Source organism: Sporisorium graminicola, chromosome SGRAM_5 (genome assembly GCF_005498985.1).
Source record: "Sporisorium graminicola strain CBS 10092 chromosome SGRAM_5, whole genome shotgun sequence".
NCBI lineage: Eukaryota > Fungi > Basidiomycota > Ustilaginomycetes > Ustilaginales > Ustilaginaceae > Sporisorium > Sporisorium graminicola.
Genome location: NC_043735.1, coordinates 450,072 through 477,120, shown reverse-complemented (window position 1 = coordinate 477,120; position 27,049 = coordinate 450,072). Strand labels below are relative to the sequence as shown.

The 27,049-nt window shown below is 57.1% G+C and overlaps 11 protein-coding genes across 11 annotated transcripts; 7 read left to right on the top strand and 4 right to left on the bottom strand.

Annotated features, from left to right (window-relative positions):
* Positions 1-411: 411 nt before the first annotated feature.
* EX895_004918 (uncharacterized protein) lies at positions 412-1,299 on the top strand (the record flags this gene model as incomplete). The annotated part of the gene is made up of 4 exons (XM_029885512.1): positions 412-454; positions 536-1,051; positions 1,162-1,176; positions 1,274-1,299. The coding sequence occupies 4 exons, from the start codon at positions 412-414 to the stop codon at positions 1,297-1,299; spliced, it is 600 nt and encodes a 199-aa protein (XP_029738078.1).
* Positions 1,300-1,566: 267 nt separating this feature from the next.
* EX895_004917 (uncharacterized protein) lies at positions 1,567-2,904 on the bottom strand (the record flags this gene model as incomplete). Its single annotated transcript, XM_029885511.1, has 1 exon — positions 1,567-2,904. The coding sequence occupies one exon, from the start codon at positions 2,902-2,904 to the stop codon at positions 1,567-1,569; it is 1,338 nt and encodes a 445-aa protein (XP_029738077.1).
* A 1,881-nt stretch (positions 2,905-4,785) lies between these two features.
* EX895_004916 (uncharacterized protein) lies at positions 4,786-5,550 on the top strand (the record flags this gene model as incomplete). The annotated part of the gene is made up of 1 exon (XM_029885510.1): positions 4,786-5,550. The coding sequence occupies one exon, from the start codon at positions 4,786-4,788 to the stop codon at positions 5,548-5,550; it is 765 nt and encodes a 254-aa protein (XP_029738076.1).
* Positions 5,551-5,763: 213 nt separating this feature from the next.
* EX895_004915 (uncharacterized protein) lies at positions 5,764-7,194 on the bottom strand (the record flags this gene model as incomplete). Its single annotated transcript, XM_029885509.1, has 1 exon — positions 5,764-7,194. One exon carries the CDS (start codon positions 7,192-7,194, stop codon positions 5,764-5,766), a length of 1,431 nt encoding a protein of 476 aa, XP_029738075.1.
* Positions 7,195-7,654: 460 nt separating this feature from the next.
* EX895_004914 (uncharacterized protein) lies at positions 7,655-8,599 on the top strand (the record flags this gene model as incomplete). The annotated part of the gene is made up of 1 exon (XM_029885508.1): positions 7,655-8,599. One exon carries the CDS (start codon positions 7,655-7,657, stop codon positions 8,597-8,599), a length of 945 nt encoding a protein of 314 aa, XP_029738074.1.
* Positions 8,600-9,097: 498 nt separating this feature from the next.
* On the top strand, positions 9,098-9,729 carry EX895_004913 (uncharacterized protein; the record flags this gene model as incomplete). Its single annotated transcript, XM_029885507.1, has 2 exons — positions 9,098-9,138; positions 9,222-9,729. 2 exons carry the CDS (start codon positions 9,098-9,100, stop codon positions 9,727-9,729), a joined length of 549 nt encoding a protein of 182 aa, XP_029738073.1.
* Positions 9,730-10,423: 694 nt separating this feature from the next.
* Positions 10,424-12,166, top strand: EX895_004912 (uncharacterized protein; the record flags this gene model as incomplete). The annotated part of the gene is made up of 1 exon (XM_029885506.1): positions 10,424-12,166. The coding sequence occupies one exon, from the start codon at positions 10,424-10,426 to the stop codon at positions 12,164-12,166; it is 1,743 nt and encodes a 580-aa protein (XP_029738072.1).
* A 432-nt stretch (positions 12,167-12,598) lies between these two features.
* On the bottom strand, positions 12,599-15,748 carry EX895_004911 (uncharacterized protein; the record flags this gene model as incomplete). Its single annotated transcript, XM_029885505.1, has 1 exon — positions 12,599-15,748. The coding sequence occupies one exon, from the start codon at positions 15,746-15,748 to the stop codon at positions 12,599-12,601; it is 3,150 nt and encodes a 1,049-aa protein (XP_029738071.1).
* Positions 15,749-18,564: 2,816 nt separating this feature from the next.
* On the top strand, positions 18,565-20,211 carry EX895_004910 (uncharacterized protein; the record flags this gene model as incomplete). The annotated part of the gene is made up of 1 exon (XM_029885504.1): positions 18,565-20,211. The coding sequence occupies one exon, from the start codon at positions 18,565-18,567 to the stop codon at positions 20,209-20,211; it is 1,647 nt and encodes a 548-aa protein (XP_029738070.1).
* A 954-nt stretch (positions 20,212-21,165) lies between these two features.
* Positions 21,166-23,802, top strand: EX895_004909 (uncharacterized protein; the record flags this gene model as incomplete). Its single annotated transcript, XM_029885503.1, has 1 exon — positions 21,166-23,802. The coding sequence occupies one exon, from the start codon at positions 21,166-21,168 to the stop codon at positions 23,800-23,802; it is 2,637 nt and encodes an 878-aa protein (XP_029738069.1).
* Positions 23,803-24,248: 446 nt separating this feature from the next.
* EX895_004908 (uncharacterized protein) lies at positions 24,249-26,753 on the bottom strand (the record flags this gene model as incomplete). Its single annotated transcript, XM_029885502.1, has 1 exon — positions 24,249-26,753. The coding sequence occupies one exon, from the start codon at positions 26,751-26,753 to the stop codon at positions 24,249-24,251; it is 2,505 nt and encodes an 834-aa protein (XP_029738068.1).
* Positions 26,754-27,049: the final 296 nt, after the last annotated feature.

Below are 27,049 nucleotides of genomic sequence, written 5' to 3'. Positions count from 1 at the left end.
GTGGGTGTGGTGTCACGCGGCGTGCAACGCAGCAGGCGAGACCGAGGCCTTGCAACCTTCATTTCCCGCATCGAGTGTGATTGGTGACCACACTCCGACACCGCCCCTTCTCCTCGAGGTGCGACTTTGCGGTCACATGTGGGAGAACATGCTATACGTCGGGCCTCGTTGGTTGTGGCCAAGGCACAAGTTGACGTGCGACACGAGAGAGCAAGCCGCTCGCTCGGCTCGGCGTCTTAATCGGCGCGTCTTCCCGAGCTTTTTCCTTCGAAATTGTCGGAACTGAATCGGTCAATATGCGGTGTTTGTGCGATGATAAGACTTCAGAAGATCGTGTGCGGTTTCTCAACACTCGTCGACCATCCATCTGGCTTTCCCTCGCCCCACAGTCGCGAATCGCGGAGACACAAGATGCGCGCCGTCCTGCAGCGCGTTAAAGGCGCAACTGTTCATGGTGGGTTCCTTGATGCCTACCGCACAGTACCACACAGATAAAAGCTCCATGGCTAACGTGACTCCATCCTTACTTGTGCAGTCGACGGCAAGCTCGTCTCCAAGATCGGCCCAGGCATCGTAGCGCTCATTGGCATCTCGACCGAAGACACAGCCGCAGAGATCACCCCTCTCGCCAACAAAATCCTCAACACCAAGCTGTGGAACGAGAACCAGCAAGCAGCACACATTGTTGTTCCTCCACAGTACGAACCCGAAGCACCAGTCTCTACCGACGACGCACCTTCCACGGCTGCACCCGCTTCGACCAACGGAGAAGCCGAAGGCGGCAGCGCAAGAGCCGAGCAAGTGTGGGGTGGCAAGCCGTGGAAACGGTCCGTAGTCGAGCTGGGCGGCGAAGTGCTCTGCGTCTCGCAGTTCACCCTGTTTGCTCGCACTGTCAAGGGAACCAAGCCAGACTTCCACCGCGCTATGGGCGGCAACGACGCAAGAGTCATCTACGAAGCGCTGCTCAAGAAGCTCGGTGACAGCTACTCGCATGACCGCATCAAGGACGGCGCTTTCGGCGAGATGATGGATGTGTCTTTGACCAATGATGGTACGTTTGTTCGACTCGCATGGAGAGAGGCTAGTAGTGGAGAATGGACCTGACTTGCTTCCCATCCGTGCAAACTTTCTGCGCATCTGCTATGACTCGTCCGACCACAGGACCTGTGACCATCTGTAAGTTGCGCCTTTTGACAACCCGAAGCTCTCAATCGAGATGTGGCTTGCAAACTGACAAGTATGATACTCGATGCCTTTCGCTAACGTCAAACAGTGCTGGACACCGCCGAAAAGAAGTAGACTCGTCTGTTTGTATCAAGCACTCTGAAATAGACCTCTACTCCAAGATCTGACCCAAATAGCGTCAAAGCCGAATTGGCACACTGGTAGCGTCGCTTGGAACAGTGGCTGCATGCGAACACGAATTGGCGCTTGCCCGAATCCGCGATTCAGAGCTCGGCTCAAAGGTCGACGGACAGTGTTCGAATGTATCTTGACGCTGCTTCGAAGTCGGAGCTGCCAGTGCGGGTTGTGGGACATGCTCTGCATTCAAGCGCGCCGCAACGTTTAATTGGGCCTGCGCCACAGACTCCCTGGCTTAACGTCCGCGAGGTCTTCTGAGCGCACGATACCTATGGTGACGGTCTCGTTTCCTCCCTTTTGCACTCCCGAGGTGCTGTTAGCAGTATGTTCGATGTTTGAGCTCTCTTCTTCCGCAGTCCGCCCCTTCGAGACCTTTCCCTCCTTCTTTCTGATGAATCTACTGCGTCGGCCACTTTGCCAACGGAACGGCTCCTCTACCATTTCTCCATTCGCATCACCGTTCTTCTTCTCCCCTTGCTCGTGTGCCAGACTAGATGGCGAGCCCCAAACATGCTCGAGCCCAGGCCAAGGATTGTCGCGCACGTGCTGCATCTTTTGAGGCCAGCGCTGAGCAAAGTCTCTCGCCACCATCCATCGAAACACCCCCTTGGCCACTTTTACGTCAGCGCCTCCCAGCCTCTTTCGATTCTCGATTTCCGTTCTGGTGGCTATGGCCAAGTCGTCGTCCGAAATCTCGGACGGTGGAGTGATTTCGGAAGACTGCACATCCGTGTCGAATACCGTCTCGACAAAGCTTGTTAGATCGACACCGTGGCACTCCGGAAACAGCACCCACGCCTGTTGTATTGCTTGCTTCCCAATAAGGGTCTTTGTGATTCGCACAGCCGAGCTGGAAATTGTCGACGGTTTCCGAGCGTTTCGCTGGCGAGCTTCTCGCGTAACCTGAACCAGATGTGCTAGGAAAAGGCGACGCCGATACTCGGCTTTCTGCTGTTTCCTCTTGGCACGGCGAGCTTTGGCTCTGATACGTGCGACCAAAGGAGGCGGCTTGCGTCGGGTTGGTCCGGGTTTGGGTGGGGGTGGGGGGATGAGGACGCCTTGATTGTCTGTCATAGCGCCTGTCACCTTGCTCGACGTCGAGTCTGCGTCATCGATCGTTGAGCAGCCGACGCCGTGGGGACTCGACATGAACCAGTCTGATATTGGATTTTGATAGTCGGAGTGCCGGGTTTGGTCCACTTCCGCATTGAGTGACCTGTCGATAGTATCGGCTGGTGGCAAGGATGCCGGTGGTTCCACCCTTCGTTTCTTTGCATGACTCGGTACATGTGCAGGATCTTGACGGTCGTTGTGGGGCGGATATAACTGTGAGAGGCGACTCGAGCAGAGATCTTTCAAGCTAGCGAGGCAGGACGTTGTGGCTGTGGCTGAGTTGAGGTCAGAGGCACCTTGGGCAGATCGCGAGGACGAAGCGTGGCTTTCTTGCTGCATGGTCTCGCAATGTGCGCGGTGCAACTCGTCCCAGAGCCGGAGCTTGGTGATGCCCAGTCCGATGGGTACTGCGCCTTCGAGCGTGGACATTCTGTGCTGATTTGTAGAGGTGTTGAAGACGAAGCAAAAGATGGACGGATCTGGCCGAGGTCGAGATATACAGCCAGAAAGGGATACGTACAGACGTTCTTCGAGATTCGTCGCCTATTATGGGAGCGTAATGCAGCGACGAGACTGTCGGATATCGGTAGATTTGAGCGCGGCAGTATGACAGAGAAAAGTGATCCTTGACAGGTCAACAAGTGACAGGAAAACCTCTGTTGAGTGACCTTGGCTCAACAGCGTCTGGGTTTAGAGGTTGAGGAATAAGTTCCAAAAAGCGCCAGAGAGGGCTTGACGACGACAGTATGCACCGTCAGCAGAAAGTTCACTGGAATCTAGTGCGTAAAGTCATGCTGGAAGGCCTGTTGAATTGCGGAAGCTTCAGTCGGGATGAGCTCGACAACCGCAGCCGCCTAAGCACGACTTGATGGCGGTTGGATCGGTTGTTGCGATCCGAGCTTCTGCGTCTGGCCAGAATTGACGAGCAAGAGTGGTAAGGGAAGTTGGAGACAGGAGGAAGAGGTTGTAAGCGATTTCGAGTGTTGCTCAAAGCCTATTGTCACATTAGCTTCTGGTGTGTCACTGTCTACCGCCCACAATGAATTGCTGTGCTGTATGATGTGTTCCTGTGACCGAGCACCATGCTGGTCACACTCAACTTTTGAAATCGCGCACTGTAGCAATGCTGCTTCTCATCGTGGCGAAGCTCCTCAAATGAAGTGGGGCGCTATCATCGCGATTGAGACCGGGTGGTATCTAGTTTCTCGGCAGGTGGGCCCTCGGTAATCCCGGCAGAAGCGCCATGGAATCTGGCACCTTGACGGCGAACCATTGAATTGCTTCACGTGCTACCAGCTTCTGAAGCATAGATAAAAAAGATTGTGGTTCCGGTTCAAGTTTCTACCGAAGCAGACGAAGGCTCTTCGGAACTCAGCACAGAATCGGTAAGCTTAATGCTGGATGGCCGCTCTCAAATATACGTACCATCCGTTTTAAAGAACGTCTGCAGAGCAGATATGAGCTTGCGCTCTTTTGAGTTCGAGTGCTCTGAGATTATGCAATAGTTCCGGACTCACGACTTCTGACTGTTGACAGATCGAGCCAGGCTTAATCGCTTCCTCGCAGTTAATTTGACATTACCGCTTGCAGTTGGTCTTGTTCTAGAGCAGCAGGGGGGCTCAATCACGGGAAGCTCACATGCTCAGGCTGCAACAGCAAACGAGCTTGTTTGGCCCCTAAGGATCAAGCTTTTGCTCGCTGTTCCCTTTCCCTGAATGCTTGGCGGTCAGGTCTCCGATTCCCGATCTTGTCGCTGCATACCTACCAGCATCGAGCTCTTGCTTGAACTCAAGAGCTCGAACTCAGACGAAGAACCTTGATGCGCTCTTTGTATCAGCATTGGTTCAAGTCGCCAAGGCGACGAAAGGTGAGAAGAACGGAAAAAGCATGGAAATGTTAGCGCGTTCCTTGCGAACAAAAGGTAGTGAGTTTTTCGTGGGCGAGGGTCTGGAACCTGGCTGAGAATCTAGATGCGGGCTGAGTGCATCACGGTCGCGTGCCGGACTGCCAGACACTACGTCACAGCCACATGACGGAAAAAGAAAAGCTAAAATTGGCATCAGGAAGAGAAAGGGCGGTGCAGCGTTGCAGTCAGAGCTCGACTCCACATTTGTTTTTTGTTTTTGTGAGAGTCCAACACGACATGCCTGCTGACTACGAGAGCGTGAATGATCCATGTTGGACTGAGTCGTAAGTAGCAGGCTCCCCGAGTGGTTGCATCTTGCCATCCTACCATCACCATCCCCTCCACAGCGACACTTGTAACACATCACTCTATCTCACCACGCCTCCATCGCACAGACTCTGACAATGGCCAGCTACCTCGCCAGCAAGGTGACCAAGCGCTATGTCGGCGGGCAAGCCAAAAAGTACGAGCCTGAGGATCCGCTGTACGAGTTCTACACCGCCCCCAACGGCAAGCAGAAGCGTCGCAAACGTGCCCTGCCACCGGGCCTCACACGCAAACAGGCCAACCTGCTCAGGAAGATCAAAAAGCGTGCCCACTACCTCGACAAGGGCTTCCACGTCTGCGGCCTGCGGTTCGGATGGACGTTCTTCATCGGAATCGTGCCCGGTCTGGGTGATCTGGTGAATGCGGTGCTCAACCACACGCTCGTGGTCAATCCGGTCAAGAAGGAGTTCGACGACAGACCCGACTGGCTCATCCGCCAGATGATGTTCAACAACGCTGTGTCCACCGGTGTGGGCTTTGTACCCTTGGTCGGAGATGTGGTCATGGCGGCATGGAGGACCAACTCACGAAACGCAAAGTTGCTCGAGGAGCTGCTCCGGCTCCAGGGCGAGCAGAATATTGCTAATGGGTTGCCGGACCTGACACCTCGCTCGCCCAACGATCCGCACCCTGCGCAGAACGAGGCTCAGGCTCATTTGCAGCAATCCGCGGGGGCAGCGGGGGCAAACAGCTCCGTCGGCAACTCGACGTCGAACCTTGTGCAGAATGGCAATCAGGGCACGACGAAGGGTGCGGCACGAGTGCAGCAGCAGCCCATGCAAGATACCTCAATTGCGCCCGCTTCCGGCGCTGCAGCCAAGAAGAAGTGGTACTCGCGCTGAAAGCGACTCCCCATTCTGGACCTGCCGAAGCAAGTAGCATCCTCCGTCAACCAGACCTGATACCCGCCGAACCGACGATTTCTTACATATGTACCTGTGCAGCACCTTTATGTCTTCCTTAGTAATACAGTCCATCGTTCAATGTCAAGGATCCGCCAAATCGACGTTTGTCAAATGCGTGTATTGCGATACGGTGGACAGAAGTCTGGTCCGTCACTTGTAGGGTGTAAACCTCTGTGATCTAGCTGGAACGGCGTTTCGCGAGAAGGATCTGCTCGAGGCTGAGCTATCTGTGGCCATCGCACCATACGCTGGTGCTGCCGATTGAGGGATCGAGTTGAGCGCGATCGATCCCGAGGCAGCGGCCTGATCCGAAGAAGAGTCGAACTGCCAGAAGCACAGATTTCCATCCTCGCCACCGGTGTAGAGCGTGTTGGTAGCCGAGTCCCATTCCACCGAACGGATGATGTCTGCGTGGCCGTAGAAGGTTCCATCGCCTTGTTCGGGGAAGACAGCTCGAAGCGCCCAAGGCGATGCCGTGTTGTTGGTGGGGATCGAGATGGTCGCAAAAGCGCCTTCGGATTTGCCGACGAAGAGCGTCAGTGTTTCCCCGCTGGAAGGGTTGGGGAACGAGGGGAGGGAGAAGGCTGCGTCGATCACGTAGTCCGTCGACCAAGGGGGTCGGAGCGAGGAGGACGAACGCACGTCGGTGGTGGGGAGGATGGGGTCGAACTTGTCGGCGTCGAAAAGCGAGACGGTCTGCATGTCGCCCACAGCCCATACTTTGCCAAGGGCACGACGGCGTGCTTCTGTCTCGACTTGACCCAGATCCGCTTCTTCGTCGCCTGCGTCCATGTTCGTATCCATCGCTGCTGCTGAGGATGAAGATGTCGAAGGGTAAATCCACCCAGCTCTCGCCACAGAATTGCCCGTGTTACCGACAGAAATCACCGCATCGTCCTCTTCGGCAATTGTGGTGTCGATCGCAGACACCAGACCATCCGTAGACCCGCTGAGCAAGATTCCAGCGTGGTTGTCTGCATCCGGATGATACTCAAGCACAGTGATGTCGTCGCTGTGCACCTCGTTGTACTTGCTTTTAGGCGCTGCGATCGAGCGAATGTCCCAAATGTCAATGTCGCTATCTCCATGGCCGTACTGCTCTGTTCCTGCCACCACCGTGTTGACGTCGTTGGGCGAAGGCTCAACGCACAGATACGGAGCTCTCGACGTGCCCTGCAGCGTCCACACCGGTCTCATCAGCCCAGCACGAGTATCCCAAGAGGCAACCGTGCCGTCGGAAACACTAGCGACGAAGCTGCCTGCCGCCGATCCGGAACCGAGACGTTTGGCCTGCGTGATCCTTGCATCTTTGAACGCGCGGTGCGATTCAGCAACGACACCGGACGTCTTGTCGATCAATGTGAGCGTGCTGTCATCGGCAACAGCGAGCAACGTGGGTACGCCGTACGAGGTGGAGAGCGACAGGAGATGGGTGACGTAGGCGGGGGAGGCGTTGGCGTTGGCATTGGGTGGGATGACCTGCACGTGGAAGGGCTCCTTGGCTCTGTAGATGCTGGATGAAGATGCGAGTGCGGGAGCTCGCGCTGCTCCCGACAGCGTCAAGTCCATATCTTGGTCCATGATTGTAAAGGAGGAGGATATTATGAAGTGGCGGAGTCGACAGTTTCAAGGAAGGGTGGTGAGAAGAACTTAAAAAGTCAAAAGGAAAAAGGAAAACTTGAGTTGCCGGCTGCAGCAAAGCTCTAAAATTCGGCTTTCGGCGCTTTTTCCAGACGTGTTAGACTGGCAACCGCGAGGGGCGAGCATGCGAGCGGGGACTGAAAGGGGCACAGCAATCAGGCCAAACAGCTGCGGATGCGTCATTCAACACAACCATCTACAGACCCTGACCTCGTTGTCATCATCCACTATCATCCTGACTGCCTGCAACGAACACTCCGCACAAGATCGAGGGACGCGCATCCAGGTTCTCTGCTACTACCATCACGGATCACTCTTACCAGCACAGGCAACTTTGGTCCAACCTCTCTCGCCGCCTCACTAGCGTCATCGTTAGTGTCCACTGAGCTTTTTCAATACCATGTCATTCAACGACCTCGAACGCGGCTCTTCCTCTCGTCGGAGTGGCCCTGGTGGTGGCGGTGGAGGCAGTGGAGGCGGTGGGTCTCGCAAAACGCCTCTACCTCTATATCGCGATGAAGTCTCCAACTCTCTCCCGCCCGAGTTCGAGAAGTTGACCAACAAGATTGGCATCCAGATCTTCAAGATCAATTCCAACGTCACGGCGATCCAAAAACTCGTTTCGCTCTCATCGTCCAACAACACTTCTGCCAAAGCGGCGGCGCAGGATTGGAGTAAACGCATCAACGACTTGATAGAGACCACGCGCGAGCTCGTCAAAGATGCTACCACCGACATCAAGCAGCTCTCGACCTTCCCGCTTGGTCCCGCGAATGGCGCTGCCAAACTCACGCAGGGCAAGCTGCAGCGCGATTTCCAGACGGCAGCTCTGCAATTTCAACGCGTACAAAAGGAGGCTGTCGCATCCACGCGCGCAAAGCTGGAACAGGACAAGCAAAAGGAGCGACAGATGCTCAAGTCGCGCAACTCGCAGCAGCTGCTCATTGACGCCGAAGAGTCGGATCGTACGTCCCCCTCGAGTGGTGCTGAGGGTGGCCTGCAAGCTGAAGCGCTCGACTTGGTACCCGAGGGCCCCACCCAAGCGGATCTCGAGTACCAGGAGTCGCTCATCACTTCGCGTGAGGCCGAGATCCGCGAGATCGAGTCCGGTGTCCAGGAGCTCAACGAGATCTTCCGCGATCTAGGCAACATTGTGCAGGAGCAGGGCGGCATGATCGACAACATCGAGTTCAACATCAACTCGATCGCTGACAACACTGCGGGCGCAGATCGAGAGCTAGTGGTGGCACACGAGTATCAGAGGAGGGCGGGGAGGAGATGCATTGTCCTCTTGTTGGTGGTTGGATTTGTTGTGGCGATCGTGGTGCTAGCCATCCTCGGCTAGCATGGAGTTCTGGCTGCCTCTGTAGATCCGACTGTTTCTCTTCGTTCTGTACGTTCTGTCTTTGATATCCCTTTGTTCTGTCACCTGTAATGGACTTTCTTGTTGCTGCCTTGCCTTGGGTGTGTCTATATGTGTTCAAGGCCGAACATGAAGCCTGAGTGCAGCTGAGCCAGGTCTTGCCTTTTTAAGACCAATTGTTTGATGGCGTGGCCTCACAATGACAGAAACTGGTGACCGAGATCCGAACTCCAAAATTTTCCTTTGCGACCCTGACAGAATTAAGAATCTTTGTAGCTTCTTCGTTTCAGACCTTCCTCTTTGATCTCGAACAACGCATCCTTCATATTCTTACTACACTACCGGCACTGATACAAAGCCTTCTTGGTCGCATCTGCATAAAGGAACGTAACACGAAGTGCCAATACCGAACAGTTCAAGACATCGCTAGCAAACGCGAACCAACCGGTCGGTTGCTTCTCCCATTCGAATACCTTCAAGATGAGGCAGCTCAAATATCATGAGCAGAAGCTGCTCAAAAAGTAAGTATTCAGCGCATAGATGTCTGAAACAAAGCTCGTCCGCTGACCATCTGCCCCTTCACCTCTGCGTCCCTTGCACACAGGCATGACTTCCTCGATTGGAAGCAGGATGCTGGCATGCGCGAAGTCAAAGTGATGCGACGCTACCATATTCAGGATCGCGACGATTATCACAAGTACAACAAGCTGGTCGGCAAGCTTCGACATCTCGCCCTGCGACTCTCCACCCTCCCCGTAGCTGATCCGTTTCGAGGCAAGCACGAACAGGGCATGCTCGCCAAGCTGTACGACATGGGACTACTCGACACGGGTGCAAAGATGTCGGATATCACCAACAAGCTCAACGTCTCGGCATTTTGCAGACGCAGGTTGCCTGTAGTGATGGTGAGGCTCAAGATGTCGGAAACCGTGGGTCAGGCAGTCAAGTATGTCGAGCAGGGGCATGTAAGGGTGGGTCCGGATACAATCAGCGATCCGGCGTTTATGGTGACAAGGAACATGGAAGACTTTGTCACCTGGGTCGACACGAGCAAGATCAAGAGGACGATTGCGAGGTACAACGACGAGCTGGATGACTTTGACTTGCTGTAGAGCCTTTGTTGCATCCTTGCTTTGCCTCGGGCACTGTTCTTTCCTGTCACACGCCATCGCACACTCATTCTGTATTTGTACCGACTCGCATCGCATATTTCTTCATTCGCTTCTTTCTTTGGCAGACGAGCCTCATGTTGAGCCTCATGTTTGAATCTACGCTCGCCACAAGCAAAGACTTGAGTGGATCAGCCAAGTCACCTGTGCGTTGCCATCCGGCTTGTCCTGTCTGGACGTCGTGGCATTTTGCTTTCTTCTTGAAGGTTTGGGCATGTGGCGGCAGTTCCTGCAGTTCAAAAAAAATCGGGGTTTTCAACTTTCCTACAGTAAAATCGACTCAGTGCAGTGACGGTGATCGTTGCGGCGTGCAAAGACAGACGCGTAGTGAGGTGGTTACGTGTACGGCACAAAACGAGTCTCGTTTTTTCCGTTGCTCCACTTTGAAACACACGCAGGAGCAGGAGCAGTAGCTCGCACCAGCCAGTTCAACGTACGACTCAGCATCCAGAACCTTCTCAACATCCTTCATGTCTTCACCTTCCTAACCTACACAGACACGCAAGCACTTCCTCTAATCGTCCTGACCCTCTTCCTTCTACCATCCCCACCCCCCCTTTTCTTTGGATCTCGTCTCGTCACCTTTCAAGTATCTGCTGAGCCCAGGCATCCCCCGGCCAGCGCACTCATGGCAAAGATGGCTTCCACAATCCCCATCAAGGTCAAGCACAATGGCAAACTGCACGACATCGACCTCGATACAGCTCAGCCCGCCAGCGCGTTCAAGCAGTCCATCTACGAAAAGACCGGTGTGCCCTCGGATCGTATGAAGGTCATGGTCAAAGGCGGCATGCTCAAGGACGATCATGATCTAACCAAGATTGGTGCGCGACCGGGACAGACCTTCATGGTCATCGGAACCGCGGGCGAACTTCCCAAGGCGCCCACCGCCTCGGTCCAGTTCATCGAGGACATGACCGACTCGGAATTGGCGCTGGCCACCAAGTCGAGCGTCGGTCTCACCAACTTGGGCAACACGTGTTACCTCAATTCGACGTTGCAGGTGCTCCGAGCTATTCCAGAGCTGCAGACTGCGCTCGGTCATTTTGACGGCGGGCTGGGTGGCGCGGATGGCGAACGCAACTTGACCGCTGCGTTGCGAGATCTGTACAAGAATCTTTCGCAGACCACCGAGCCTTTCCCGCCCTTTGCCTTTTTGACCATCTTGCGACAGGTGGCGCCACAGTTTGCCGAAAAGTCGCGCGACGGCCACAACTTTGCGCAGCAAGACGCCGAGGAGGTGTGGGTCCGCATCATCCAGGCACTTCAGAACAGCCTTCACGGCCTCTCTGGATCGTCCACTGACGCTGCCGATACTTCGCGCAAGTTTGTCGAGCAATACCTTACGGGCCACATGGTCATCAAACGATCCACCGCCGAAGCGCCCGAGGAACCTGCTTCGTTCAGCAAGGATCCCTTTTCGATCTTGCAGTGCAACATCTCATCCACCACCAACGAAATGTCCTCCGGAATCCTCGACTCGCTCAACCAGCAGATCGAAAAGACGTCGTCGACCCTCAACCGCACCGCTGTCTACGATGAGACCTCTCGCATTGACCGACTCCCCGCCTACCTTGCCACCCACTTTGTCAGATTCTACTGGAGGAGGGACATCAACAAGAAGACCAAGATCATGCGCAAGGTCAAGTTCCCCTTTGTGCTCGATGCCACACCGTTTTTGACCGACGAACTCAAGGAAAAGACCAAGGAGACTAATCTCGCCATCAAGCAGATTGAAAAGGATCGTGACGAGCGCGCCAAGATCCGCAAGAGGGCCAAGGCGAGGAGGATCGCGGAGGAGAAGGCGGCCAGAGAGGCCAAGAAGGATGGCACCGGCGATGTAGCCATGACCGACGCCAACGCCGGAGCTGATTCGACTTCCACTGCTGCGGGCGCTGCTGCGGGTGCTGAGACTGGGGATGCTGCGGCAGCTGCATCCGACTCGAAGCTCGGCGTAGAGCTGTCCGAAGAGGAAGAGCTGGCCCAACGCGCCAAGGAACGCCAACAGATCCAGGCGACCATCCACCCGGACCTGCTCGCCGACACGGGCTGCAACCCTTCGGCGCTCTACGAGCTGGTCGGCGTCGTCACGCACAAGGGTGCCGCTGCCGATGCAGGCCACTACATCTCGTGGGTGCGCAAAGACCTCGAAGAACAGGCCGAGCACCACATCGAGTCCAACGTCGCTGCTGGCAGTCGCAGCGGCAGCAGCGGTAAGGTCAGGGCGGAGAAGCTCGACAAGACCGAGGCCGACGAGGAGTGGTACAAGTTTGACGACGACAAGGTGTCCGTCGTCGGGAGGGACAAGATCCAGGCGCTCGACGGCGGCGGTGAGGACAGCGTCGCGTACATCTTGCTGTACAGGAGCAAGCAGTTGTAGTGTGCAGTGTTTCGCAGCGGCCGAGTCGGAAGGTTGAATCGATACACTTGAACCTTACAGTATCGACGGAATGAGGTTGCTCTTGTGTGTGTGTGTGTTTGCTTGCTGTGTCGCGTGTCATTGCACGTCATTGCGTGTCTTTTGTTGTTCCGTGCTTGCAACCGTCTGTGTCACGCACGCTCTTCTCTCGCTCTGGCACCTGCACCAGCAGGCGTCTGTCCGCTGCAGTGTGCCACTCCATCCCTCGTCCACGCCGCTGTATGCCTCCGTCACGCACAGCCACCGTCTCGACACACCGTCTTCACTTTACCCCGCCAAATTACACACACACAACACACCTGGTCCGAACGACACATCAGTCTATTGCATGCATGAGAACAAAACAAAAAACTCCCCCACCCAAACCGTTGCTACATACACGCCTTGCACCGCTCAACGCAGCTCAATACTCACCGATCCACGACCGGCATACATAAGTGCGGTCGCAAACACGCCCAACGAGCGCTTCTCGAGCTTGGCCTCCAAAAGCACCTTCTCCGCCTCGACCACTTCCACCTCCGACCCAGCGGAAGTAGCGGCGCGAGGGGGCGAGCCAAACGTCTCTGCCGCCGGGCTGCCAATCAGTGTCGGCGTCGAGGCGGGAGGCGACGACGTGAGCGCATTCGCTGCAGCGAGCGGATCGTTGGCAGTCGCGCTCGTCATGGGTGGGGTCGAAGGGCTCTCAGTGCGCGGAGAGGTAGCACGCAGCCCGGAGAAAGACAGGTGGAAGCCCGTGCGTCCGTTCGACGTGCTTCGGCGCCAGAATCTGGGCGTCGATCCACTAGCTGCGGTGGTAGCAGCAGCAGCTTCAGCCATAGCTGGGTGAGCTAGAGTCGAGCTGCGTCGAGGCGAGTGACCCGGCGAAAGGCGACCCCGACTGAAACCAACGCCACCGCCAACGCTACCGACGCCATCACCTCCACTCAGATGGTCATCGCTGCTGTCGCTTACCTTGTTGGGCTTCTGCAGCTCCGGTACCGACTGCGACATGGCTTCAGGTACGTCGCCATCTGCATCACCATCATCGTCATCGTCCTCCTCCTCCGAGTGCAGCGACCCTCCTCGTGCGAGCGACGATTTGGTCCTGGTCAAGGTCCCAGACGCCGAGCGCGCACCACGTGCAGCCCCAGCCTTGCCACCCTGAGCCAACTTCTGCTCCAAGGCAGCTAGCTTCTCATCCTTTCGGATCGCGATCGACCTCCAAGCTTTTTCGATCTCGGGCTTGTAGCGCAGAGCCACAGCTTGAGCCCACTGCTCACCGCCAGCAAAACCAGCGATGGCCTTCGCGTAGTCGGTCCAAGTGTAGCCAAACAGCGCCGGAGGCGAGGGCAGTTCAAGTCGACCGATCCCCAGCGGCAGCCGATTGTAGAGAATGTGGAGAAGCAGCAGGTTGGGAATCGCATCGAGCGCTTTAGCGGCTTCGGTGCCCAGAGCAGCCGAAGCAGCCGTGCTGGACGCGTCAGCACCGTCAGCACCTGGAAGGCTCTTGAGCTGCTCAAGGCCAGCACAGATGGTGGCGGGCTCGCGCTCGAGCGACTGCAGCACGATGATGGTGCTGCGCAGTGCGTGCATAGCCTCGGCGAGCGCAGCACGCGCCAGCTCGTCCTCCTCGTCCGGATCGTAAGCCGAGAGATCCAGAGTAGGCTGGACGCCAGCCCCACCCAAGCTTGCGCCACCGGACGAGAAGAGTGCAAAACGGGATCGTTTGGCTACCTTGGCCGTCTTCTTGGACTGAGTCCCAGGCTTTCGCAGAAATCCATCGCAAAATCGAAGCATGAGCTTCTCGAAAGTCTGCAACTCGGCGAGCTGATGGGCGCAAAGGCGGGCGCTGACGAGCGAGAAGGGAGCGATAGAACTCATGCCAGAGGCAGCACAGTGCGAGGGGCTCTGACGGCCGGACTCGAAGCAATGGCTGGCAGGTTCGTTGCTGCGACTCTTACTACGCGCCGATCCAACGCCAACGGCCTTGAGGGCGCTGGCCAATTGAGCAGGGGATGGGCTGCGCTTCTGCTGGACCTCACACATGAGACGGTCGAAGGCAGAGGTGCTGGCAGCATTGCTGCCGGCGAGCAGCTCGACGGCGGCATTGCTGGGCAGCGAAACGGAGCGGGCGGTGAGGATCATGAGGCCCTTCCAGATGGTGTGAATGGCCACCGAAATGAACCAGCCTTCGCCATCCTGACCACAACGCTCTTCGATGCGAGGCAGCAAAAGCTTGCGAGCGCCTTCGAGGCGGCCATCGAGCTCGCGCAACCATGCCGATCCAGGGCCCGTCTCGCCGAGGCGAAGGGGTGGAGAGACGTTGCCGGGGGTGGTGGCGAGAAGTGCCGTAGTCGATGCAGCCGCTGACACGGGAGGCGAGACAGCGCCGCTGTCCCCGGCTGCAGTCGCAGGAGCTGTAGCAGCACCTTTGCCATTCGCCGAGGTAGTAGCGGGCGAGAGGGTGACTGGGCTGACGAAAGGAGTGGGCACGGCGGTGGAGATGCATCGAGCCATGGACTGCTTGGTCTGGGCCAAGATGGGCTGAATGATGTGCAGGATGGTGCCCTCCATCCTCTTACGAACGGGAGTGAGGATCTCGAAAACAAAGTGAGGCATTCCGTCATGAACGGCGCCATTCTCATCGGCGATGAGCTCACCGTGCGCATCGCGGTCGCCTTCGATGCATCGCTCCAAGCTGTCCTCCACGATCCACTCGAGGGTAACCAGGCCAAGGTTGAACTCCATGGCAGCAGGGAGGTAGAGGCCTTCCTTTGCATTGGTGGGGATGCGAATTGCACCGGGATCCTTGCTGGGCGAGACCAGAAGCGAGTCGATGCGAGCGGCAAAAAGAGTGAGTGCCTTGAGGATCTGACGCGAGACGGCACGCAGCAGGTAAGCGTCTACGGCCTCGGCGTAGCGGAGCTCACCAACGACGGTCTGTGCAATCTCGATGATCTTGGCCTTGTCAGGAAGATGCTTTCCTTCATAGGTGATGTTGTTGATCTTGGGCGCGGTGGGGCCCTTGGTGGCGGCAGCTACGTTGGACGCGACCGAGGTGGTGCTGGCGGGGGGAGCAGCGCCGGCGGTGCAGGGGACGAAGGCCTTGTTGACGAGTTCGCTGAGTCGCAGGGAGAAGTGGGTGAGGTGAGAAGGGTCCGGCGTGGAAGGTGGCCCCATGATGGTAGCGGTGGAAGCGCCGGCGTTGGCCAAGACGGCGGCAGCGCCAGTAACATTGTCGGTAGCGGGAACGAGAGAGGGCGACTGAGGCGTAGAAGCGCCAGACTTTGTTCTGCCAAAAGACATGATGTCGACGGCCTTGGGTTTGGCGCTGGTCAAGGAGGCGAACTGGCCAAGACCGCGTCCGAAGCTGGATGAGCGCTTGGGTTTGACGCGTTCTGGATCAGCAACGCCTTCCGGACGAGCGAAGTCATGAGAAGGGCGACCGCTGAACGAGGCAGCATGGACAGCAGCGAGGGGAGGAGGCGCCTCGGACGAAGGAGTGTTTTCGCCGGAGCCGGAGCCGGAGTCTTTCTGGCGTCGAGGGAGAGCAAGGGCGACCATTGTAGCTTGGCTTCAAGAGGTTGCGAGGGCAAGGAGCGGTGGTGTGGAAGGTCAAGGAGGTTTGAAGATGGTGCTGGGATCGGATGAGGAGGCCCAGCAGCGTGGGATTCAAGCCAAGCGGGTGGAGAGACGGAGGATGGCAAAGATGTCGCCGATCATGGGTTGGCTACAGAGGGCGGTTGGCAGTAGAGGCCAAGCTCGTCGTCTTCAGCGGTGTATGAAGGATGTGTAAAAGGAGCACACAGAGATGCACCTGGTTGATGGGATGGTGGTTGGTTGGTTGATATCACGTCTGCGTCGAACGTATATTTCGATGAGCGTCGGTGAATTCGATTCGGGCTGATGCAGGCAGAGGATGGACGAGCAGCGGCTGTCACGAAGAAAAGTTAAAAGCAGGGTAGGTGGGGGATTGCTTTTGATTAGGGAGGACGGTCAGACGAGTCCAGGAAGAGAAGTAGCTGGCCAACGAAAGAGCGGCTTGCCTGGGATCGAACAGGACTGATGGCGGTTGAAGAGCGAAGTGAGAAAGGATGTCAGCGGATTCAAGTCGTTCAAGAGTGGGCACCAGGAAACAAAGACAGGAGAAGCGACTTACGATGAAGCACGCGGATAGGGTCTACAACTGGGGTCAAGCATAGGTTGTCTTGATACGATGGCGTCGGAGGATGGAGAGGACGTGACTCCTTGATGATAGCTGAGCGAAGGTCAAAGGTGTTTGATGGGATTGGAAAGCGAGTGAGAGAGTGAAGAGAGCGAACAGGGCGAGATGATTGAGAAAGACGAGTTGCAAGCTTTCCTTGGCTGGCTGCTCGAACCGTCCGTCGTCTCTGATCCAGTCAGCTACAGGCTATCTGTAAAGGGAGGGGAAAATCTCGAGACTTGTTCCTCAAGCGGAAATTCTACGAACTCAACCTTGCAGCACACACGATCCAAAAAAAATCGAGGGCCAAGGGCGAGTAAATTTCTGCGAACTCGGCCAGCCGCTGCTGACCTTGAAATCAAGAGCTGCGTGAGACTCCCAACCCACAGCCCACGTTTCTGCTTTCTAGATTCGATTCGAAATTGCTCAGTGTCGAGGAGACGCACACATCTATACAGTACCTCACACACGCCGCCGCCGGTCTGGTCAGGCTCGAGGCGGCGCGGTGACGATGTGGTAGATCAAATTCAAAGCAGTCCTGTCCATGCTCAAGACTCCATGTCTGTCAGCCTTTGACAACAGGCGCTCTCCCCAGTACGAAAGCATGCAGGCACGAGGAGAGGGGGCTTCGAGGACAAGGGCATTCGCAGCCTTCTTGGGTTACCGGTGAGTCACTTTGGGTGGCAAGGACGATCGATACTCGGGGTCGGCATGCAATTGGTAACCCATATTGACAAGCGCAAGCCCACCTGAAACACAGAGAAGAGGCAGAGACGACGCGTGGTAGCCGGTTGGATCTCAGCTGCCTGATAAGACTGAACTGACTTTGCCGTCCGAGACCGCGACGCTTCTTCTTGTTCTTGCACGCACACTGCCTTTGTCTTCAGAGCTGTAAGAGATCGCCGTCCTCAAGAGCAGCTATTGTAGCCCAAGACTAGTTCCCTCGATGTTTGGTGCCGGGCGTCAAGCGTAAGAGGGTCACCAAGAGGCAACGTTGGTGAGAAAAGCAGAACAAGGTACTGAATGCCGCGTGCCGCCATGACGTATTTCTCTTCAGAATGTAAGATTGCAAGAAGGCTTTTTCCAGCGAAGAGAAAGAAAACCAGGCGCTGCCGGACCCTGCAGTGTCTGTCCCTGCTAGCTTTTTGGATTCGGCACAGGCTGGTGCAGCTGGGGTGGCTGGCAGTGGGGAGGCTCGCATATTTTGGGCTGCAGCAGTGTGGGGCCCTCACGCTTTCTCCCATGTCAAGAAGAAGCTAGAGAGCCATGCCAACTCACACTGTTGCTTGAGGCTGGAATTTCACGCTAACCTTCTGCCACCTCTCCAGGCCAACTCGATCATCTCCGCTTGGCTTGTCTTTCTGTCAACAGCCATCACCTTCTTGCTTTCCTGTTGATCGTCTCTAGTTCAACGCCTCAAGCTTGCGTGTGCGCTGCCGTGCCATACACAGGCGTGGCGATGATCCCGATACGATTAGAGTTGCTGCTGTAGGCGTTAAGCAACTCGAGACGTCCCACCATCTTTGCCCCCCTTGCCTACGTTGTACACCTTGTGCACCCTTGCGTACAAACTCTCCCAATCCGGCCTGCTCACACGCATTCTTGCACCTGACTCTTTGGCCTGAATCGACTCGATCCGACCCCAAGCCTCGCCACTCCAGGTCGGTCAACCAGGCTCACCGCATGCCGCCGAAACTCACTTGACCGTCCCCACCAGCATTCCTGCGCAACCGCACCTTGGTTCATTTCGCTCTCGCTCTCCCTCACTTCATCTCGGCGTCGGTTGCTGGGACGCCGCTGTTTTCGTTCTTCCCACTCGCTTGCGAAGTCCCTTCGCGCGACCGCGCAGTGGACCACAGTCCAAGCGGCCACGCGCTGCTATTCCCCAATTCCGTTTGGCCGCCATTCGTCTCCCTGTTCCCGACGAGCAACTTTGACAACCGACTTCATAGCTTCAAAGGTACAAAATCGCCCAAGTTTTCTCCTACATCGTCTGCAATCCGAACAATTTCACCCGCCACCGCCTCTCCTTCTACGCTTGCCAACTTTCTAGACGTCAAAGGGAATTCGTTACGCTCCTTTTCTCACGGTCGGCTCCTTGGCTCCGATTGACACTCTATCCGGCCTTCAACGCGGTCGCCCGAACTTTAAACTCGTGGACATCCCTCCGATCAACATGGCGCTGAGCTCCTCCACCCGTGAATCGATCATGGCTGCACCGTCCATGAGCTCGAGACAGGAAAAGCCGCAAGTCTGGAGCGTTTCCGTCTTTGTCACGGTAGTCACCATTGCACTGAGCGGCGCCACCTATGGCCTTGAAAACTCGCTCATGAGCCCGCTTGCGGCCATGCCAGAGTTTGTCAAGAAGTATCAAGGCATCAACCACGACACTCGCGACTACACGTTCACCGCTAGCCATCAGTCCATGATCTTTTCCATCCCGCTCATCGGCACCATCGCTGGCGCTCTCCTCTCTCCCTTTCTGCAGGACAGGTTGGGCCGCAAGTGGTCGCTGTGCGCCGCCTACATGTTCAGCATCCCGTCGACACAGCTGCAGCTATGGTCACCCAATCTTGCTGCTTTCATTCTGGGACGTGTGATGAACGGACTCGCCTACGGATGTGCGCTCTCCATCGGACCGCTCTATTTGGCCGACGTCGTGCCCACCAGCATTCGTGGCGGTGCTGTTGCCAGCTCCAACTTGCTCACCATCCTTGCCAATCTCATGGCAGCCATCTGCTGCTGGGCGTCGGACAAGAACTACACGGACGCACGCAAGTACAAGGTCCCCCTCGCCGTGCAGGCCGGTCTGCCGTTCCTGCTTCTGCTACCCACTCCTTTCCTGCCCGAGTCGCCTGTGTGGTGCGTGCAAAAGGGTCGCATCGGCGAGGCACGCATGGCGCTCAAGCGAGTGCGTCCAGTATCCGACATCGAGATCGAGGAGGAATTGCAGGAGATCGTACGTGCCGAGCAAGAACGCAGGAACCTGGCCAAAGACACCAAGTTCACCGATATCCTGAGTCGCAAGCATCTTCTTCGTACCGTGGTCGCGGGCTCCTTCTTCTCGCTCAATCAGATCAGTGGCATCATCTTGAGCACGACGTACGCCACCGTCTTTCTCACGCAGCTCGGACTCGGAGATCCATTCGTGCTCACCGTGTACGCATACGTCTGCCAGGTGGTGGGTGCGGCCCTGGCCATTGTGGCACTCGAAAAGGTAGGACGTCGCTCGCTGGCCCTTCCCGGCTTTGTTGTTCTAACCATCATCGATTTTGCGGCGGGCGTGCTGGCCTTCTACTCGGGTGATCCCAACGTAGCTAAAGCCATCTCGGCGCTGGCCATGGTGTTCAATTTTGTGTGGACGCTTTGCTTCTATTCCATCTCGTTGCTGATGCCTTCGGAACTTCCGACGCAACGGCTGCGCAACTACACCATGTCGTACGCCATCGGATGGGGACAAGCGACGGCGGTGGTGACAACGCTCGCGCTCCCACAGATCACGGCCAGCGACGCAGGCAACCTGGCGGCCAAGGCGTACTTGATCTTTGGAGGATGCATGCTGGTCATCACCATCCTCGCCTTCTTCCTCTTGCCCGAGACACGCGGTAGGACGTTTTTCGAGATCGACCAGCTCTATACCCACCGCATCCCCGCTTGGCGTTGGTCCAAGTACGAGCTTGGACGCTCTTCGGATTCGTTTCCCACGGATCGCGGATCTCAGCTGCAAAACGACTCGCACGCCGTAGGACTGATCAGCATCGACAAGAAGAACGCCTCCGCCGCCCTTGGCACCTCTGCTTCGATGCAGTCCAGCTCGGACTGATTCGTCGTCACGTTCCTGTATCTCTACCAACAACAAAAAAAACTCTTGCTACGTGTTGCTCGATCTGCGCAGTCGTTCGGCTTCCACAGACGTCGAGCTATCTTTCCTTGTACATTTAGTCGTCAGATATCACTCATTTCTGTCATCGTCCCGTCCACGCCACCCTGTGGGTTTAGGCGTACCGCACACGTTGTATAGCATGTGAACCGACTGCGACCGACACCCGAACGGCGACAACGCCATCTCGGGGAGCTCCGCTTGACGAGAAGGCTAGCTTCCTGTACGTGTTAAATCTTGTTTCGTAGAGCTAGGATCTTTACTTGAAAATTATGTCATTGCAGAGAAACTCAAGGTGAACATGCGAACCCAAGGCAGCACAGCGCGCAAAGTTGTAAATCTTAGAGCGAGTTCAAATTTGGCAGGGCGCAAGAGAAGTGTCGGGCGAGTGTGCGTGAGAGTGCGGTGTGGGTGGATGGGCTCAGCGCGAGGACGAAAAACACAGGTACAGTGTCAGTCAACGCTGAGCGAGCGAGCGAACGAGCCAGACTGAGCGCAAAGCAAAAGAGCGAAAAATGAATTGAAAGAGAGAAGGGAGAGAGAGAGAGATCAACACACCAACAGACAGACACACACTAGAAAACTTGAGTCGCACATTTGCGCTTCTTATCCGCTCAGACCTCGACCAAAGTCAACCTTCTTCGCCTCCGCTCTTCATTCCTTGCTTTCACACCATAACCTCCTAACCACCTCTACCTCTCGTCTTTCATCCTTTTGCTTCCTTCTTTTCCTGTAACACCGCCGCCTCCGTCTGACGCGTGCCACGCTTCTTACTCTCGCAACTTTGGGATCCATTCTCTCGCCGCGCGACCACTGCATCGTCAAGTGTGCACATCATCGCCTTCGCAGCATTCAAGCATAGCGGTCGGCTCACGGTCGCACCCATCTCAGCCCACCATGGACGCAAATCAGCTCTTGACAAATACCCTCTCGCCGGATACGGCCATCCGTACCGATGCCGAACAAAAGCTCGAGGCTGCCGCCCGCGATAGCTACCCGGTCTACATGAGCACCCTCGCCGCAGAGTTGGCCAATGAAGCATCTCCCTCGCATATCCGAACCGCTGCTGGTCTCGCCGTCAAGAATGCACTCACCGCACGCGACCAAGCTAGGGTGGAAGAGTACACCGCACGATGGACCAGCTTGCCGCAACCCAGCCGCGATGACATTAAGCAAAAAGTGCTCAGCACCCTCGGCAGCCAGGAGCACCGCGCCGGTACCGCAGCTGCTCAGGTCATTGCCGCCATCGCTGCCATCGAGCTGCCTGTCGGCCTGTGGAACGAGCTCATTTCACAGCTCCTGGGTGCCATGGGCGATGCTAGCAACATGCGTCTTCGACAAGCCGCTCTTCAGGCCATCGGCTTCACCTGCGAAGGCATCAGCTCCGACGTCTTGGCAGCTCAGTCCAACGAGATTCTCACCGCCGTCATCCAGGGCGCACGCAAGGAGGAGCCATCGCCAGAGGTCCAGCTGGCTGCGCTCCAGGCGCTCTACAACTCGCTCGAGTTTGTCCGTGCCAACTTTGACCGCGAAGGCGAACGCAACTACATCATGCAGGTCGTTTGCGAAGCCACTCAGAGCCCCAACATTTCCGTCAAGGTCGCCGCCTACGAATGCCTCGTCCGAATCATGCAGCTCTATTACGACAAGATGCGCTTCTACATGGAGCAGGCCCTCTTTGGCCTCACCGTGCTTGGCATGCGCGACTCGGAACCCAAGGTGGCGTTGCAGGCTGTCGAATTTTGGTCTACTGTCTGCGACGAAGAGATCGAGTTGGCTCTGGAAGCCGAAGAGGCAGCCGAGTTTGGCGAGGAGCCCGAGCGCGTCTGCTATAACTTTGCCCGCATCGCTCTGCCAGACATTGTACCCGTGCTGCTCGAGCTGCTCAAGACCCAGGACGAGGATGCCGACGAGGACGAGTGGGATGTTTCAAAGGCGGCCGGTACCTGCGTTGGCCTCCTTGCTCAGGTGGTCGGCGACGACATTGTGCGCTTGGCAGTTCCCTTTGTCGAGGGCAACATCAAGAACCCGGACTGGCACGCGCGTGAAGCTGCCGTCATGTGCTTCGGCTCCATCATGGAAGGCCCCGACCGCAAGACGCTCGCTCCTTTGGTTGAATCGGCGCTCCCAACCATCATCGAGATGCTCCGCGACGAGAGCATCGCTGTCAAGGACACTGCCGCATGGACTCTCGGACGCATTTCGGACCTCTGCTGCGACTCGATCAAGACCGACGTTCATCTGCCCGCGCTCGTTCAGGCGCTCGTGCTTGGACTGCAGGACGAGCCTCGCATCGTCACCAACTGCTGCTGGGCGATCATGAATTTGTCCGAGCAGCTGGGTGCCAACGCCCAGTCCTACGACAATGCAGGTGAGCCCACCGACGCCGGCGCAGTTGCGACAACGCCGCTCTCGCCCTTCTTTGAGGGAATCGTCGGCAGCCTGCTCCAAGCCACTGGCCGCAGCTCCAACGAGTCCAACAGTCGCACTTCGGCCTACGAGGCGTTGGCCAGCTCCATCACCCACTGCGCCGCTGACTGCCTTCACCAGGCTAGCAACGTCTTGGTGCAGATTCTCGACCGACAGCAGCAGCTCAACGAGGTGGCAGGTCAGCTTGTCGGCATGGACGACCGCAACAACTGGGCCGAGCTGCAGGGCAACCTCTGCAGTGTCTTGATGGCTTGTGTCCGCCGCCTCGGTCGCGAGACGTTACCCCTGGGTGACCGCATCATGACCAACCTCTTGACTTTGATCCAAAACGGCGGCAAGCAGCCCACAGTGCTCGAAGATGCCTTCTTCACCGTCGGCGCCGTCATTGCTGCATTCGAAGCCGAGTTTGAAAAGTATCTCGGCGCTTTCCTGCCGTTTATGGTCGAGGGTCTGCGCAACCACGAGGAGTATCAGCTGTGCTCGATCAGCGTTGGCCTTATCGGCGACATTTGCCGTGCCCTGGGTGAAAGCTCGGCCAAGTACTGCGACGACTTCATGAATGCGCTCTTTGCCAACTTGCAGTCGCCTCAGCTCAACCGCAGTGTCAAGCCGCCCATTCTGTCGTGCTTCGGTGACATTGCCATGGCCATTGGCGCTGCGTTTGAGAAGTACCTGCAGATGGCCATGTCGGTATTGCAGCAGGCTTCGTTGATCCAGACGGTGGACCCGAACGACTACGATATGATCGACTACATCAACTCGTTGCGCGAGGGCATCTGCGAGGCGTATGTGGGCACCGTGTCCGGTTTGCGGGCGGGCAACCGCACCGAGGCGCTGCAGCCGTATGTCGAGGGCATGTTTGCGTTTATTGCGCTCGTGGCACAGGCACAGACGCAGAGCCAGGCGTCGGAACCGTTGATCCGCGGTGCGCTGGGTCTGTTGGGTGACATTGCCAGTGCTTACCCGAACGGGGAGTTGAAGGTCTTGCTGAGTGGCACGTGGGTGGCTGAGTTCGTCAAGGCTGGCAGGGGACGTGGAAACGGCGCCGAGACCAGGAGGACGGCTTCGTGGGCTAGAGAGATGATCAAGAAAGCTACAAAGTGATTTCCTTTCTTTCCATCTTGTCGACAGGGCGGCTCCAACAGCCTCCTTCAAAAACATCCTCCCGCAGAGGTTTCATCGTACGCATACCACACACTCTCTGATAAATCCAATGTTCCACTCGTCCATGCATGTATACAAATACCCCTACCCCCCACCCCGACGGGCTTCCGGCCCCCTCCTCCCAGCATGTCCCCCCAGCCATTCCAACCATGTCTTACAGCTTCTTGGAACACACACCCTCTCCCCCACAATGCATTTTAATAGGTAAGTTTTCTTTCTTTTCGCTTCGCATACAGCTTTCGGTTTCGCTCTGCCACACTCCAAACAAAAACCCGTCCGTCTCATCACACGCTTCCATGTTGTGTGCTCGAGTGTCACCCGGGCTGTCAGCGTGAGGAGGATTGAGAAAGGGTCAAACGGTGCTATGATTGTGAGAGACGAGCATTTTAGATAGAAGCGCCGCGGACCGCCTTGATGAAGCTCTTGATTTTCTGCAAATCCTTCTTGCCGTCCGTTTCGACGCCGGAGCTCGTATCCACCGCAAAAGGCTGCGCGACCTGGATCGCCTGCTGGACGTTCTCCGCTGTCAGCCCACCAGCGAGGAGGATCGGCATCGGCCTCGCCGCCGACCCACCCACAACGCCAGGCAGCGGATCAGCGTCCCTTACCTGCTTGGCGACGGACCAGTCGAACGACACACCCGTGCCGCCATCGCCACCTGCCGCGGCAGTGTCGAGCGCAGCAAGGTGGTGATACCCGGGCCGATTCACTTCGCGCAGTAGGTCCTTGCCAACCTGAGCACCCGCGCCGACGGAAAAGACGCGGATGACAAGACGGCCAGGGAGGAACTTGGCCCATTCGATGCCCTCTGTGCGTCCGTGCAGCTGGACAACATCCAGATCAAGCTGCTCGGCGGTGCTGGCGACTTCGGCCAAGGGCTGGTCGCGGAAGACGCCGACAATGAGTGGGCGACGACCGGCTCGCGAGCGCAGCTTCTTGACGGTGAGCGAGAACCAGTCTTCCGGGGTCACGCCTTCTTCAATCGAGCCCGCAACAGCCACAGGGTCGAGCTCGGCCGTAGCAGCAGCGTCAGTGGAAGAGGGGAGCGAGCGCACCGCCTTGATGATCTCCCTCGCCTGGTCGTGCGATACAGTACGCTTCGTTCCAGGTGCAAGAATCATACCCAGCATATCAGCTCCGGCCTCAGCAGCAGTCACCGCAGCTTCGACCGTCGACAAGCCGCAGATCTTGACCAGCGAGCCATGGCCGACAACCGACCCGGCCACCAACTCGCCCGCCGAGCTGGTCGAAGGCAGTCCCAGCAAATCGTGAATGAAGGCGCGCTTGTCCTTGGCACGCATGAGCGCCTCGCCGACCAACACGGCACCGACCCCCTCCTTGAGGTACTTGGCCACGTCGCTGCGCCCACTGATACCGCTGAGAGCGCACAGGATGACGCCGCCCTTGCTGGCTGCGTCTGCCAAACGAGACGTGGTCTCCATGTCGACATTGAAATCGTGCAGGTTGCGGTTGTTGACACCGACGACCTTTGCGCCCAAGCGGATGGCGCGCGTCATCTCCTCCGGGTTGTTGACTTCCACGAGCGGCTCCATGCCCAAGCTCAGACTGTAGTCGTAGAGCTCCTTGAGATGTTCGTCCGTGAGCATGGCGACGATGAGCAACAAAGTGTCGGCACCCGCGAGTCGGGCCTCGGCGATCTGGTAGGTGTCGACGATGAAGTCTTTTCGCAAAATGGCAGGACGGTCGGGCAGGTGGTCGACGGCACGTCGTGCGAGCGACAGGTCGTGGACGGTACCCTTGAACCACTTGGGCTCGGTGAGCACGCTTATGACGCTGGCACCGCCTCGTGCATACGCGAGCGCCTGAGCACCAGCGTGAGCAGTAGGGTCGATGTCACCCTTGCTGGGACTGGCACGCTTCATCTCGGCCATGACGCCTGGCAGACCACGAGCAGCGTGTCGCTGCAGTCGCTCGGGGAAGTTGATGAGAGGAGGCGCGAGATGCAGGGAAAGAGCAATGTCGAGATCGCGCTGAGAGAAGCCTGGGATGGCTTTGGTGGCAGCGATATCCTTGAGACGCTGCATATGGATCCTCTCAAGGATAGTGCCAACGCTGCCCGTAGCAGCTGCGGCGCCAGGACCAGCACCGTTGGTCGTGGTAGCAGCAGCAGCGCCAGTAGCAGCCATGGCAAGGACAGGCTCGGTAGTGCTTTCGGCACGTTCGATGGCAGCAGCATCGACCTTGGCTTGCGGGTTGGCATCCCAGGTGCCGCCGGTCCAGCTGAGGAAGTTGACCATCATCTCCCGGCCGCCCACACTAAGAATGCTTTCCGGGTGGTACTGGACGGCCTCGACAGTGTAGCGAGTGTGACGGATGCCCATGACGACGCCGCTTTCGGTCTTGGAGGTGACGACGAGCTCCTTGGGCAGACTGGGCAGCTGAGCGGCGAGACTGTGGTAACGTGTGCCTACCACGCCGTGAGCGGGCAAACCAGCGTAAAGACCCTTGCCATCGTGAGCGATTTCAGAGGTCTTGCCGTGTACGATCTCGCCAGCAAACTCGACGACACCAGTGTAGGCGGAGTAGATGGACTGAAGTCCCATGCAGACGCCGAGGATTGGGATCTTACCGGCAAAATGCTTGATGCATGGGATTGAGATGCCCGAGTCATGAAGTGGATGACCGGGGCCAGGGCTGATGACAATGTTGGCAGGGTTGAGAGCTTCGATCTCTTCCAGTGTGACTTTGTCATTGCGGTAGACGACAAGGTCCGCACCGGCTTCAGCGAGGAACTGGACAACATTGTAGGTGAAGCTGTCGTAATTGTCGATCAGGACGGTCTTGCCCTTTGCGGCTGGAGAGCCGGTGCCGATGGTCTGGGGTTGGACATTGGAAGCGACCGAGACGAGTCCTTCGGTGGGGATTGACATGGTTGAGTCTAGAAATGTGTGATGACTTCGATGCCGTGAGGTGAGGGCGAGGCAGATAGGCGAGATAGTCAGAAGGAATGGCCTTTATACGAATAAGATGTGGAAATGCGGTCTGTCGGAGACCGCCGTTGTTGTCAGCTGAGCGTTTGACAGCGCAGAGGTTGAGGAGTGGGTTCGGAGCAGCCGTCAACAGAAGCGGGACCGCTTTGGACCACAGTGACTTCGCAGCAGTGAGTGGGCAAGGGAGAGGAGGTGAGATGAGGTGAGATGAAGTGGGAACGAGGCGTGGCATGAAA